This window comes from Eucalyptus grandis, chromosome 2 (genome assembly GCF_016545825.1).
Source record: "Eucalyptus grandis isolate ANBG69807.140 chromosome 2, ASM1654582v1, whole genome shotgun sequence".
NCBI classification, from domain to species: domain Eukaryota; kingdom Viridiplantae; phylum Streptophyta; class Magnoliopsida; order Myrtales; family Myrtaceae; genus Eucalyptus; species Eucalyptus grandis.
In genome coordinates this window covers 35,853,940-35,868,281 of record NC_052613.1, presented here as the reverse complement: position 1 = coordinate 35,868,281, position 14,342 = coordinate 35,853,940, and the positions used below count along the sequence as shown (strand labels likewise).

The 14,342-nt window shown below is 40.3% G+C and overlaps 1 protein-coding gene across 1 annotated transcript; it reads right to left on the bottom strand.

The window, feature by feature from the left end:
- Window positions 1-5,043: 5,043 nt before the first annotated feature.
- Window positions 5,044-8,418, bottom strand: LOC104430376 (eukaryotic translation initiation factor 3 subunit F). Its single transcript, XM_010043114.3, has 6 exons — window positions 8,096-8,418; window positions 7,251-7,330; window positions 6,439-6,668; window positions 5,970-6,091; window positions 5,770-5,883; window positions 5,044-5,428 (listed from the first exon to the last, which is right to left on the bottom strand). Exons 1-6 carry the CDS (start codon window positions 8,315-8,317, stop codon window positions 5,339-5,341), a joined length of 858 nt encoding a protein of 285 aa, XP_010041416.1. The 5' UTR covers window positions 8,318-8,418; the 3' UTR covers window positions 5,044-5,338.
- Window positions 8,419-14,342: the final 5,924 nt, after the last annotated feature.

The window sequence follows — 14,342 nt, the reverse complement described above, 5'->3', positions numbered from 1 at the left end:
GATCGAACCCCAACCCGTAAACCGACATCTCCGGCGAAAGATCGGGCGCTCTTCGCAATCTCAGGATCTTTTTAGTAAGGGGATTGATCATGACCTCGCCGTTATGCTCGACGTCGGTCCGGTGCATGTAAAAGAACAAGTCATTGCAGGTGCCTCGCATCACGTAGCCTCTCGGCCCCGACAATTTATCTATCAGGGTCATCCGCGTCGCCGCCGCCGCTCCTCCCTGTTGCATCTTCAGGACCTGGACCTCCTCCCTTCCGTGCTCGCGGTACAGGACCAATCTTTCTCTGATGCGGTGCAGGCAGCTGCGGAAGTAGGGATCGTCGATGGCTTCCCGCCAGCGCCTGCAGACGCGCCGGTGTTGCACCAGCGACCTGCCCGGGACTCTGGAGAGGATGTCGGAGAGGATGGCCGGCGGAAGTTCATCCATGCTCATGAAGAGTGGAGCCGGAGCCGCCGTCTGCTTGAGGGCTGTTCAGCGCCGGATGTCAATCACAAGGAACGAGAAGGATCTATTTATCAACAGATTTATGGATAGATTTTCTGTTTCCTCGTTCTATTCGGATGAAGATCACTCCATGGAGATACGCATGGATCGATATCTTTCATCACCTTCCTCATCTTGGTTTAAACTCAGCATCACTATCTTTTCAAAATTATATATACACACACATACACATACGTGCGCATATTCTTTTTTATTTCTTTAGAAAAACGCAAACGCAAACACAAACAAATTTGTTAATTTTACAATGACAATAAAGAAATTCAGATAAATATTTGTTTGTCAAGATCTGTATTTGGTGAAAGTTTCCAATTTTACGACATAGCCTTATGAAATTTGGATGACATTTTTAAATTTCTAACGAAAAGTACGAAAAAAGAATGTACATTATAAGAAAATCACATTTATATCCCATGATACTTAAAATCAAACTCTTTTCCTTGATCAAGTATATCTTTAATTTAGCCCTGACTCAGTCATGTAGGTTCACTTAACGTGATCAATTTACCAAAAATCTAGTATCTTTGTATTTAAAAAACAAAAAAACAAAAAACGCTTCGTGAATTTGAAAATTTAAATATACATTTATAACAATTGGGAGATTGAAGGATAATGTATATTTGTTATATCGACCTCTATGTACATATCTTCTTAAGAAAAGATTATTGTCTATTCTACCGGTAAGCGCGAGTATTATATATATATAATTATAACGATCAAGATACATCGAATTGTAAATATATTTAAATCCTTTTCTAGTGTCATCACTATGTCGCTTTGAGAGAAAACAAGGCTTAGCGTCTCACGCCGGCAGATCACCAGCGACACCCACGGCGGGTCGCGCTTTATCCAAATAGGGAAGTCGCTGCCGGCACTGCCACCTTTGAAGAAGACGTCCGGGATCGGGATCAAGCTGAATTCCTCCTTGGTAAGGTCGAAAGAGAGCATTGCCCCCGTCAACGGCGACGGCAGCAGGCGTCTCTTCAGAAACCAGTTCAGAGCTCCGGAAGAAAAGACGAAATCACGAGAAAGACCGGTGCCGGTAGGAAGCGGCGGGGCTTCGCCGGCCCTCCACGATCGCTTGTCGAAATCGTAGATTCGAGCCACCGCCGTGCTGGTGCAAGTCTTCTCGTCGGAGCCAGTTTTCTCGATTTGCACCATCTTGTACGTGTTGGTAGAGCGATCCAATCCCAACCCATAAACAGACCTGTCCAGCGAAAGATCGGGTGCTCTTCGCAATATCAGGATCCTTTTAGTAAGGGGATTCATCAGCAGCTCGCCGTTATTCCTGACGTCGGTCCGGTGGATGAAGAAGAGCAAGCCATTGCAGGCGCCTCGGAACACGTAGCCTCTCGGTCTCGGGAGTTTGCCCATCTCGACCATCCACGTCGCCGCCGCTTCCTGGTGCATCGTCAGGATACGGATCTCCTCGTCCTTTCCGTGCTCGAGGTACAGAACCACTCCTTCTTTCGAGCGGTGCAGCGAGTTGCGGAAGTAGGGATCGTCGATGGCTTCCCGCCAGCGCCTGCAGACGCGTCGGTGTCGCAGCAGCGACGGGCCCGGGACTCTGGAGAGGATTTCGGAGAGGATGGCCCGCGGAAGTTCGTCCATGCTGTTCTGCGCCGTATGTCCGTCACAACGGAGGAGGAGGAGGATTTATTTATGAAGAGGTATTGGATAGATATTCTGTTTCCCTTTTCTATGAATATATTTATATATACATATACGTATACATATGTATTATATATACACATGGATTTGAGCACATTGTAAAATAAGGAATGTAGCCCGGCTGGACACTTCATTGAAGAACTACCGCAAGTGACCCTTGTAGATGGGCAACCACCCGAGTTTGGATTCTTGTGTATATATATGTGTATCCATAAAATAATCTTGCTTCGAATAGAACAAGGAAACATAATATATATATCGCATTTTCTTTTGTCTTTTTTTTTTTTTTTTTAAAGAAAAAGTAAACATAAATAATTCCATCAAATTTACAATAACGATGAAAAATTCGAATACATATTTATTTGTTAACATCTGTACTTTGTGAAAGTTTCCTGTTTTATGTCATGACCTTTTGAAATTTGGATGATATTTTTAAATTTCTATTGAAAAGTAAGAAAAAATACCTTTTTGTTTTTTTAATGTAAATAAATAGAACCTATTTAAAATTAGAAATTCGGATTTAATGAAATTAAGAAAATTACATTTATATCCCATAATACTTACCCACAAATAATTTTTTTTTCTTGAGCAAGCATATCTTTAATTTAGCTCTGACTCGGCCATGTAGGTTCACTTAATGTGATCAATTTACCAAAAATTTAGTATCTTTGTACTAAGGACAAGCATCCACAAGGTCTTTTGAAAGCAATACTCGACTTAGCTCACTTTTGTTCAACTATTGACTCGGTTTGCGAGGTGCCATAAAAAAAAAAAAGTGAATAAATACATTTATGGTGCGTTTGATAATCTTTTTACTTTTAGAAAATAATTTCTATTTCAAAATAACTTTTTCCATTTTTGTTCGTGTAAACAAAGAAGTAGATTTTTTCTTACCAAAAAAAAAAAAATAAAGAAGTAGATTTTATTTATTTCTTATTTTCATTCAAAAACTATTCCCTAACCACTATCTATTATAGGGAATAGAAAAATTAGCTAACATATGGATTTGTGTCCTTTTTCTATTTTAGAGAACAAGAAAACATTAAAATAGAAAAAGATGGTGTTTACCAAACATGTCCTTAGGATAGACATGATCAATGGCCCGGGCGCAAAAGGGAAAATAAGCAGGCTTAGACGAGCAATTAAATTATGGGCCTACTGAGAAGAAGCACCTAGCTAAAAACTGCATATCTTCAGATTCGGAATCACGCATGTTCGGGCGAATTTCCTATTTGAGTATTGTAAGTTACTTCAATGGTTGAAACAGGAAATCACCACGACAGCCAAACTAGCTGACGCTAAAATTTGATTTCAATACCTATTCAACAGCACATGTGTAATGGTTTTGAAGAGCCCCAAAGCAAATTGCCGGCAACGAGCAACCAAATCCCAAATAGTCCATATAAGAAAACCAGCTTGTAAACGACACGAAATCTCATGGTTTAATGGAAGCCTTCCGTCGATGAGAAGATTGAGATAACTCCTGATCTCTCGAAGATGCGCATCCAACCCCTTCGATGCAGTAAGTTTTCCGGTGACCTTGACAAGAAAGGTAACAAGTTTGAGGGCTATCGCAGTCTCGAAGATTCTAGCATTGAAGATGAGAATTGACTGAGACACTAAGCAGCACAGCATAATTAAGGACATGACACCTCTGTGGCAAGCATGGTGGCAGTTGTATCGAGAAGAGCCCTAAGAGAAAAAACTAAAATAGAACCTTCCCAAAAAAAAAAAGCAGGAAAGTAAATTTAGGTTATCCTTAGGATGGCCCGACACTGGAGGAGGTACAAGCATTCTAAACTAATCATGTCTGAGCTTTCCCAATTTTCCACTGACAGAGTTGTTTCTCACACAAAAGCTCACTCCTGGTATCATATGCAGGGGCTCTTTTAAGCAAATAGAATCAATGTGGTTCCTGGGAGTCAAATAATTGACATTCTCCTTTGGCATAAGCAAGAAAGAATTGAAGATACAACGCTATATACAGCTCACGGCCCCGCAGTTCTGCTTCAGTCACACTGGAAATTACAGTTTCAACCGAGCATCATCGTTCAGGAAATTCGAGTTTCCCATTGTCAAGCCCGAATCAAAGGGAAAATGTCGGACGAAAACAATCCTTGAACACTCTCATTTGCATGCCCGGATCATACCATGCCTTGCATTTAGGATTGGCGCTCTCAAATCACATTGTAGTCAGTCTCCACGTCAGGCCTTGTTCCTCACGTTTCATCTCAACGGGCGAAACAGAAGCTCGGTTTCTCAACTCGCCTCGTCTTTTTCCTCCTATCAGATTCATTCAGAAAGAAAAACTTCGCACAAAAATTTCCGAAGACCGAGTAAAACAGGATATCGAAACCACCGGAATTGCAGGTCCATTGCAAGAAAAGCAGCGAAACCCGACCAGCGTAGCTATCAGAAACGTGAACACCTTCGAAGGAGCTTGCGAGTGTCACTGGCGACTCCATCGAAGTTGTCGACAATGCTGAGGACCAAAAGGGTGCACAATCACCTCCTCGATTAGTCGAGAGGACGATTGCTGGGTCATAATCACGTCCATTTTCGCCAACTTGAATTCCGAATCACTATCTGCCGCCACCTTCTTGCAAGCAGAAGCTCTCTGGATTTATGCCTTTCGTGCTCACTTCTTCGTGTCATGTCACGGTCGCCAAGTTAAGAAGAGTACCCTACCACAATAATCTCGATCCGCTCCTTGGATTTATTTCGTATGTTTTTACAGATTTTGATGTCATAACGCGACCAGAATTGCAATGTCGATGACTAATTCGTCACTTCCCTGGCTTATCGTATGACGGTCAATCTTTGGTGCAATTTGATTAGATCTCCATCATCTAGAGACAAGTTCGGAAAAGAATTTAACTTCATAGTAATTCCTCAAAGTTGCATATTTCATGGATAGGTGGAAATTTCGATACGCCAAAATTGGTGTGATGCTTGACAGATTCCCACCGCAGGTAAACTGAAAATCTCTCATCTCTCTGAAGGTCACAAACTTCCCCCCCTCAATCAAATACTAAAAGAAGCCTTACAATCACTTCCAAAAACAATCGTCAGCAATCTAATGGTGGTCACCGTACACCGACAAACAAGACTAGGCCAGATGAATTTCCCTTCAGGCGCTAGAGTGGGTACGGAATTGATTTACAGGATCTGTGCTGCCGTGTTCAATTTCTCTGCTAAGCTGAGCTGTGTCCTCGTGATGCTCGACAGGTAAAGCAATAGCAACTGGTCCTGGTAACATATTAAGCAAACAAATGCATTGAGTCAGCTGAAGGGTGAAACCTATTGATCACAAGTGCACCTAGCAAAACCGTTTTTCAACCAATCTGAGCAAAAATAGACCAAATTGAAGGACCCGACATGGAAATTGAGAGCAGCTTTCAGCGATGGCTGGTGTAGCAAGAACATTAAATGCGAATAAAGTGTATGAAAGGCAGCAAAACAAAGTTAGTCCAAGCATTAACTGGTGATAGACTACAGGTTCTAAGTTCAGCCATGTATTAAGATTCAGGACCAGAAGTAGATTGTTTTTCAGAAATTAGTAGATTTTAAGTGAATCTTGAACAGATTACCTGTATACTGTCGTTCACGAGCTTATCAAAGGCCAGCGGTGACATTTTCGGAATGGAAGCTACTGAATCTGCTATAAATCTTCCAACACTGTTATCAGCAGGGGTGCGGCCTTCCTGGAAACAGCAAAGCAAAATAGTCATCAGACTTACACCAAGAGCAAAAAATGAAGACGTGCTAAAGCCAGCGGTCACTTTCTCACCACAACATTGTCGACATATTTATAGACGTCATCAATTAAAGCTAGCAGACGTTCCATAGAAGCTTCCATTCCCTCCAAATCGCCTGGAATTTTATCAACCGATTGTTTCTTCAAGATATCAACTGCCAGGACAAATTTGCTATGAGAAAACCCAGTTAAACAATACCAAAAAAACCAGGAAAAGATAAATAATAGAACAAATTCACATCAATCTAATCATCAGGACAACAAATTAGACATCATTAAAACTATAGATAATTCCGTTTTTCAGAATTGATCTACGATCCAAAGCCACGCTTTCTGCCTATCTCTCACTAAGACATCCGTCAGGAACCACACCAAAAATTTGATTAATAGTCAAAAACCCATTAAATTTAGGTCTAATAGGAACACCCATCATTATAGCCGAGCATTAGTCAGATAATTACGTTGTATCCAAAGATGGAACATGATTCCTACGAGTACTTACATCCAACTCTCTCTGCTTCCACCATGCGCAGATCCAAAGAAATCTCTTGAAACTGGGCAGCAAGCTGTCGGTCCCCAAGAGTCAAATTAGTAGAAACATAAGCTTTGATCGAAGCCTCGCCATTGCTAAATCCTGTATCAACGGTCAAGTGTACAGGGTTCGAAACTTCTCTAGAATAAAACTCGTGGATCAATGCACTTCCACCAGTGACACCATCGCCAGTTGAATACCTGCACATGCAACCAAAGTTCCAAAATAAAGCACATTCAAAAGCTCAAGGCACTTTTTTAAAGAGGACATGGGCAGTTAGGCAGGATCATTGAATCATTCCTCATGACTAAGACGTTGAAAGGAACAAACAGCGGGGAAAAGAAAGAAGAAGGAAAACAACTAAAAGACTCGGCATCTGAATAATACAAGAAATTAACCATTCACATAGTTTAAACAATCGTTTCAAAAATCAGATGGCCAAGTCCAAACTAGAAAGCAGCATCCTCGTCTTGGCCATATCCACCTAACAAATCTAGAATACTCATCCATCGCTTCCAAAGGCATCTTTAAGAAGACAAAGAGGTGATCAAGCACGGCAGCTTCAGGCAGGTTTGTACAACACAATGCATACACGAGAGATCACGTGCAGTGCTAGTAGAGACAAGACTTCCAGTAAAATGGTACTACTTATTTCAGAGTTGTAAATATGATGTTCTAATATAACAGAATTAAAGACTCTGAATTGTCGCAAGCATCAGCACCAAACCAATCCAAGTAAAACTCAAATTCTGAAACAAAAACAACATAGTGATGAGAATTACCATCCGAGAATGACTTCTTTTGGGTTCACCTTTTGGTGAGATATCAGCATGTTATGATGATACTCAATATCCAGCGCAACCTGCAATCCACACATATCTTAATACTCAGCTTCAGTACAAAAAGCAGTATCCATGATATCTGTGAATGGACAACGATCCAGCTTATACAAATTCATAGAAAAGACCATCACGATAACAAAATCATAGATGACACGAGAAACTCGCGAACCAATAATAAGGTACATGATTTTTCAGTAGATCGGGAGAATAAGAGGCGAATTGGATTGGAGAATCACCAGCCTATCAACATCTGAACAACCATGTCCATAATCCAATCGCAGAATCATGGTCTCGCCTCTCGCACGCTCACACTAAAAGACACAACGGGGTCGAGTAGCTTACAATGCGCGGCTAAAAGTTACGTTTTTCTTTCTGCAGACGGTGGACAGCAAATACAAATAGTTACGACAGACTCTGGAGCTCAACATGTTCAAGAAAACATCCTCCCAAGAAACGCCGGCATTCTGTCGAGCGACAAACGGGCAACAATTCTCGACTCACTCCAATCAGTCGAGAGACACACAATCACTCAAAGGAAAAGGAATGAAACAGGGGAACCAACTCCGACGCTCGATTCGAGCCATCTCGCATAGAACAACGCCCGCAAAACCCAGAACGACGCAATCAGAAGGAAGAATTATCGACCAACGCCGCCACCAGCGCTAAGCTCCAGCTCGATTCCTCGCCTCCGTATTCGCTTTATGCCGCAAGGCTTATAAACGGAACGCTATTTGAAAAAAAAAAAGACAAGAAACGGAGGAGAGTCAAAGAGAGAAGCGGAGGACCTGGCCGGAGAACTCGTTGTGGGGGACGGCGTAGGAGTTGCGGATGTCGACGGTGCCGTCGGGGAGGACGGAGCCGAGGAGGGTGCCGATGACCCGGACGGCCTGGTCGGGGCGCCGGACGTAGCAGTCGCAGATGTTGAAGATCACCAGCGGGTGGACCCTCGCGGTCAGGCTCGTCGACGGGGACGCGAAGTGCAGCGCCGTGGTCTCGCTCGCCGCCATGGTGGTGGTGCTGCTGCTGCGAATCTCTCTCCCGATCGATCTGTTGCCGTAGAGAGAGAGAAAGAGAGGGAATGGAAGGAAATGCAGTGTTAGGGTTTCCTTCCGTCGCGAGAGCAAGCAGGAGAAGGTGAAGGGAGGTTTGATTTGGGCTTTCTTTCGGTTCGTGGGACAAAGCCCGTATCTCTCTTTCGTGGGCCAAAGCGGTGAGCTCAATCTGGGCCCAGGCCCATTTCTTTTGGGATTCTTTCCAGTTTCTTGGCTACGTAGACTCTGATTTTTATTGAAGGGGAAAATTCTACCAAAATATCCAAACTATTCTAACTATGATACGTTCATCATGAACTTTTCTTTGTAATATCAAAAACTCGAAACTATGCCATCTACGACACATTTTTCCTGAACTATTTCTTGATATATTTACCTTCCATCAATATTTAGTCAAATGATTTTTCAGTTAAAATAATATTGTTTCTATTTCACTTAAGCCACATAATCGCCATGTCAATATTGTTTGCTTTTCAGCATCCATGTAGGTAGATTTTTCATGGTGTTCATTGATGGAGGGCAAATATATCACACGGATATAATTTTAAGACTTTTGGTGTCGCAGAAAAAAGTTTGGAATAAATATATTACGATGTGCATAGTTTTGAGGATTTTTATTTTTTTGGTGATTTTTTCCCCTTTTTGAGAACACTTGCGACTTAAAAGTCGAGTATTATAAAAATCTTGTGACTTGACTGTCAAGCTTTATCGTGCAAATTGATTGAGCCCCTTATCTTATTTCAAGCATAAGAAAGGTTATCATCCATTCTTTAAATCAGGAGCCATAATTATCTTCAATACAAACGAAAATAAAAGAGTTCGTATTGGTTCTTGGAAGCAGAATCCTAGTAGATCTAGTGTTGTACACCGACTAGAATTAGGAACCAACTCTTATTAATACATAATCTCTAAAGTACACAGCCTTGCAACTCATTCCCACTCCACCTTACTCAACATATTTCACTGACATTGCGAATTCGCTGTGGTAAGTTTGAATTGATCGAAGATGGAGTTCGAGTTCATACTGTACGACCGTTCGACCGGCGAAAAAAGGGTAATTCTCGTGCCGAGAAGAGCAAGAACTCCGCGCAAATCTCGCCGTGGAATCGTGAGCCTCTCTAGCTACATCAAGAGGAAATATCTTAGCCCTCAACATCTAGAGGATAGAATAGCAATGCTGAGGTACTCCAGGGACTATTCTTTCCTGTTTCAAGAAGATGGCGATCGTCAGCCTTCGTCGAGCCGTCCGGTTTCTCCTCTAAAGAAAGTCGCCATGGACGCAGAGGAAAGAAAGGCTTCGGTTGCGAAGGTCTTCAAAGCCGGTGCGCAGAAGCGAAGAAAATCTCTTCTTCATGGAGAGGAAAGAGAAAGTGATATTGCTTTTGAAATTATGGATAGATATACAGCTTAATGTTTAAGCCACATGATCATCGTCATGTTGCTGGTGGCTTGATGTAGTTCTTTAGTAAATTCTTTTGAAATTATATATAGAGATTTCCCCGACTCTCTTTTTCTGTCCCTCGCGTATATGTATTATAAACCTAGAATTTTATGCGTAAAAATACGTGCAAAATTATGGGTATCTGCTACTTAGGTGTTGAAGGGTGTAATTTAAAATAAAATTGATTACATTTATTGTGAAATTTTCCATAAATTATACTATACGGATCTTAAATGTATAATGTCCACCCAAATATTTTATGTTAAAAATAGGAAGTGGGGGATTTTTAGGACGAGAAAAGGAAAACTGCAGTTCTCTTCACACCATTGAATAGACAAAATGCGAGTTCTCATGGTCTATCAAAATTAGGGTTTTAAAGGAACTATGTATGCGGTTCTCTTTATTTGTATTTCTACCGCAAATTTCTCGTAGATGTTTTCGTGATTCATATAAATCGCATCTTTAATAAGGATCCCAGTTTCTCTTTCTCATTGCAGCATGATAAATTAAGGTTCGAATTTGGAGGAGAGGAGATAGTAATTGAAGCTACGACATTTTGGCATTATAAGGAACATTTCAGAAATTTTGTCCGTCATATAAAAAGAAAATCTTTCATCGGATATGACATCCAACGTCAAACTAACAAGAATAGGTGTTTAAGGGGAATTGATAGTTGTAATATCTAATTTACAGATCATACAAATTTGGCAAACCCTACGAGTCTTTTAGCCTTGTGGGCTTCTCAGGGTTCCAAAGATATTGCTGATTGAATCTTGAAAAAAAGTAACAATAAATATGGCAAAGTTGATTGTGATTCTGAAATTTAGTGTGTAAATTAATGTGGAGGATTTGTAAATGGTTTTAACGGGACTCCAATCTACTCATTACTTGGCATTCTTTTTATACAAGTTGCAACATGCCTAGCTTATTATTTGGACAATTCTTCTTCTTCTTCTTCTTTTTGGATTTTAACAGTTAAGTGGTGTCCACTATACATTGTACCAGACCCGATTAGGGTTCTTGGTTCCGGTCCTATGCATTTCAGATTGGATTCGGATTAGAGATAACACACATCTGCTATGATTTGGGAGAGGTAGCATAGAAGCCCGATCCATTAACACTCCTAGACGGTATGGGGAAAGTCTTCTTCCCTATTTACATTATTGTAGCTTTTAAGGATGAGCACTTTCGGTAATTTACCTATTTGATCTCGTGCGATGCCCTTTGGTAGTGAAACTAGTTAAAATTTATTACCGTATGACACTTATGGTTCCAACAATGAATAAAGTATACACAGTCGACGGCTTTTGGTAAGCCACAATGTAGACAAAATAAACGATGCCTCAAGCCGCATGCCTTCACGATGCATGCTCTTGAATCACTTATAATGATCTGACTTTGACATACATGTGCCAAATCCCAAAAGAAGTACACATCAGATGATATATTCAGAGGCCATTACTTGACACTTTTTATTTATTTATTTGGATCGCTCAGTACGAGACATTAGACACAAAAATTGTACAAGCATTTGAACTTGGATTCTATTACGGTACACCAAGGGAGTTTTCTTTCTCTACATAAGTGGGCACGGAATCAAGAAGGTATGCACATAAATACTTGAATGGGGATCCAACATACGCTTCCATCTGAAGGCCGCTCGTGCAAAGAAAAAACTTCACTGGCTATTATTTCACATGAAGAAAGAATCCTTCAAACAAGCCGCATAAAAAATGATCCTTAAACGTAGAAGTGTACAAGGAGTTTGGATGATAACCTTTCTTATGCTTGAAATTAGATAAGCGGCTCAATCAATTTGCATGATAAAACTTGGCAGTCAAGTCACAAGACTTTATAATACTCCAACTTTCAGTTGCAAGGGTTCTCAACAAAGGGAAAAAATCAGGAGCCATGATTATCTTCAACACACACGGAGATAAAAGAGTTCGTATTGGTTCTTGGAAGCAGAATCCTAGTAGATCTAGTGTTGATTCACCGACTAGAATTAGGAACTAACTCTTATTAATACATAAATCTCTAAAGTACACAGCCTTGCAACTCATTCCCACTCCACCTTACTGAACATACTTCACTGAGACCTCAAATTCGCTGTGGTAAGATTTAATTGATCGAAGATGGAGTTCGAGTTCATATTGTACGACCGTTCGACCGGCGAAAAAAGGGTAATTCGCGTGCCGAGAAGAGCAAGAACTTTGCGTAAATCTCGCCGTGGAATCGTGAGCCTCTCTAGCTACATCAAGAGGAAATATCTTAGCCCTCGATGTCTAGAGGAGAGAATAGCAACACTGAGGTACTCCAGAGACTACTCTTTCCTATTTCAAGAAGACGGCGATTGTCGGCCTTCGTCAAGCGGTCCGGTTTCTCCTCTAAGGCTGCGTTTGGTAGTCCAGATTTGAGTCTGGATAGGATAATTTGTTATCCTATCCAATGTTTGGGAATGTCCACCGGATCGGACAAACCCGGATATATCCGGATAAAATGTCGGATAAAAAATCCGGGGGAGGGTGGGATAAGCCCGGATTGGATAAGAATTTTTTTAAGGAAAGAAAAAACTTAACAAAAAAGAGAAGATATCATAAGCATCTACGTCAAATGGATGCCTCCGTCTCTCCTCTTCTTCCACTTCTTCTCCCATCTTCGCATCTCGCCATTTTCAATGGTGGCCACAATTCCTAGATCTAGGCTTTTCCATGGCATTTAATTAATTGAATTTTCTATTTTTTAATTTTATAATTTAATTGAATATCATATTTATTTTTTAATCTTATCTTGAAGTGCGCCAAACACTTGATAGGATTAGATATGTCCGCCTTTATTATCCGGGAGATTTAATATCCTACTTTATCCTATCCTATCCCGATTATTATCCCGACGACCAAACGTAGCCTAAAGAAATTTGCCATGGACGCGGAGGAAAGACAGGCTTCGGTTGTGAAGGTCTTCAAAGCTGGTGCGCAGAAGCGTAGAAAAATCTCTTCTTCATGGAGAGGAAAGAGAAAGTGATATTGCTTTTGAAATTATGGATAGATATACATCTTAATGTTTAAGCCACATGATCATCGTCACGTTGCTGATGCCTTGATGTAGTTCTTTAATAAATTATTTTGAAATTATATATATATATATATATATATATATATATATATATATATATATATATATATATATATATCTCCTGACTCTCGGTCTCTCTCTCCCACATATATGTATAAACCCCAGAATTTTACGTGTAGAAAAAAATGCAAAATCGCGGGTTTTTGTGACCTAGGTGTTGAAGGGTCTAATTTAAAATTGATTACATTTATTGTGAAATTTTACATAAATTATACGATACGGATCTTAAATAAATAATGTCCACCAAATTATTTTATATTAAAAATAGGAAGTGGGGGATATTTTAGGACCAGAAAAGGAAAACTGCGGTTCTCTTCACACAATTGAATGGACAAAATGCGAGTTCTCGTGGTCTATCAAAATTAGGGCTTTGAAGGAACTATGTATGTGGTTCTCTTTATTTGTATTTCTACCGCAACTTTCTCGTAGATGTTTTCGTGATTCATATAAATCGCATCTTTAATAAGGATCGTTGTTTCTCTTTCTCACCGCAGCATGATAAATTAAGGGTCGAATTTGGGGGAGAGGAGATAGTAATTGAAGCTACGACATTTTGGCATTATAAGGAATATTTCAGAAATTTTGTCCATCATATAAAATGTTAATCTTTGATCGGTTATACCATCCAACATCAAACTAACAAGTAACAAGCAATAGGTGTTTAAGGTGAATTGATAGTTGGAATATCTAATTTACACATCATACAAATTTGGCAAACCCTACGAATCTTTTAGCCCTGTGGGCTTCTCGGGGTTCCAAAGAGATTGTTGATTGAATCTTGAAAAAAAGTAACAATAAATATGGCAAAATTGATTGTGATTTTGAAATTTAGTATGTGAATTAATGTGGGGAGTTTGTAAATGGGTTTTAACGTGACTCCAATCTATTCATTACTTGGCATTCTGTTTATACAAGTTGCAACATGCCTAGCCTATTATTTGGACAATTCTTCTTCTTCTTTTTTTGGGGTTTTAACAGTCAGGTGGTGTCCAATATACATTGTACCCAACCCGACTAGGGTTTTTGGTTCCGATCCTATGCATTTCAGGTTGGATTCGGATTAGAGATAACATACATCTGTTATGATTTGAGAGAGGTACCATAGAAACCCACTCCATTGACACTCCTAGACTGTGCAAGGAAAGTGTTCTTCCCTATTTTCATTGTTGTAGCTTTTAAGGATGAGCACTTTCAGTAATTTACCTATTTGATCTCGTGCAATGCTCTTTGGTAGTTAAACTAGTTAAAATTTATTACCGTATGACACTTATGGTCCCAACAATGAATAAAGGACACATAGTCGACGGCTTTTGGTAAGCCACAATGTAGACAAAATAAATGATGCCTCGAGCCGCATGCCATCACGACGCATGCACATAAATACTTGAATTGGGAACCAACATA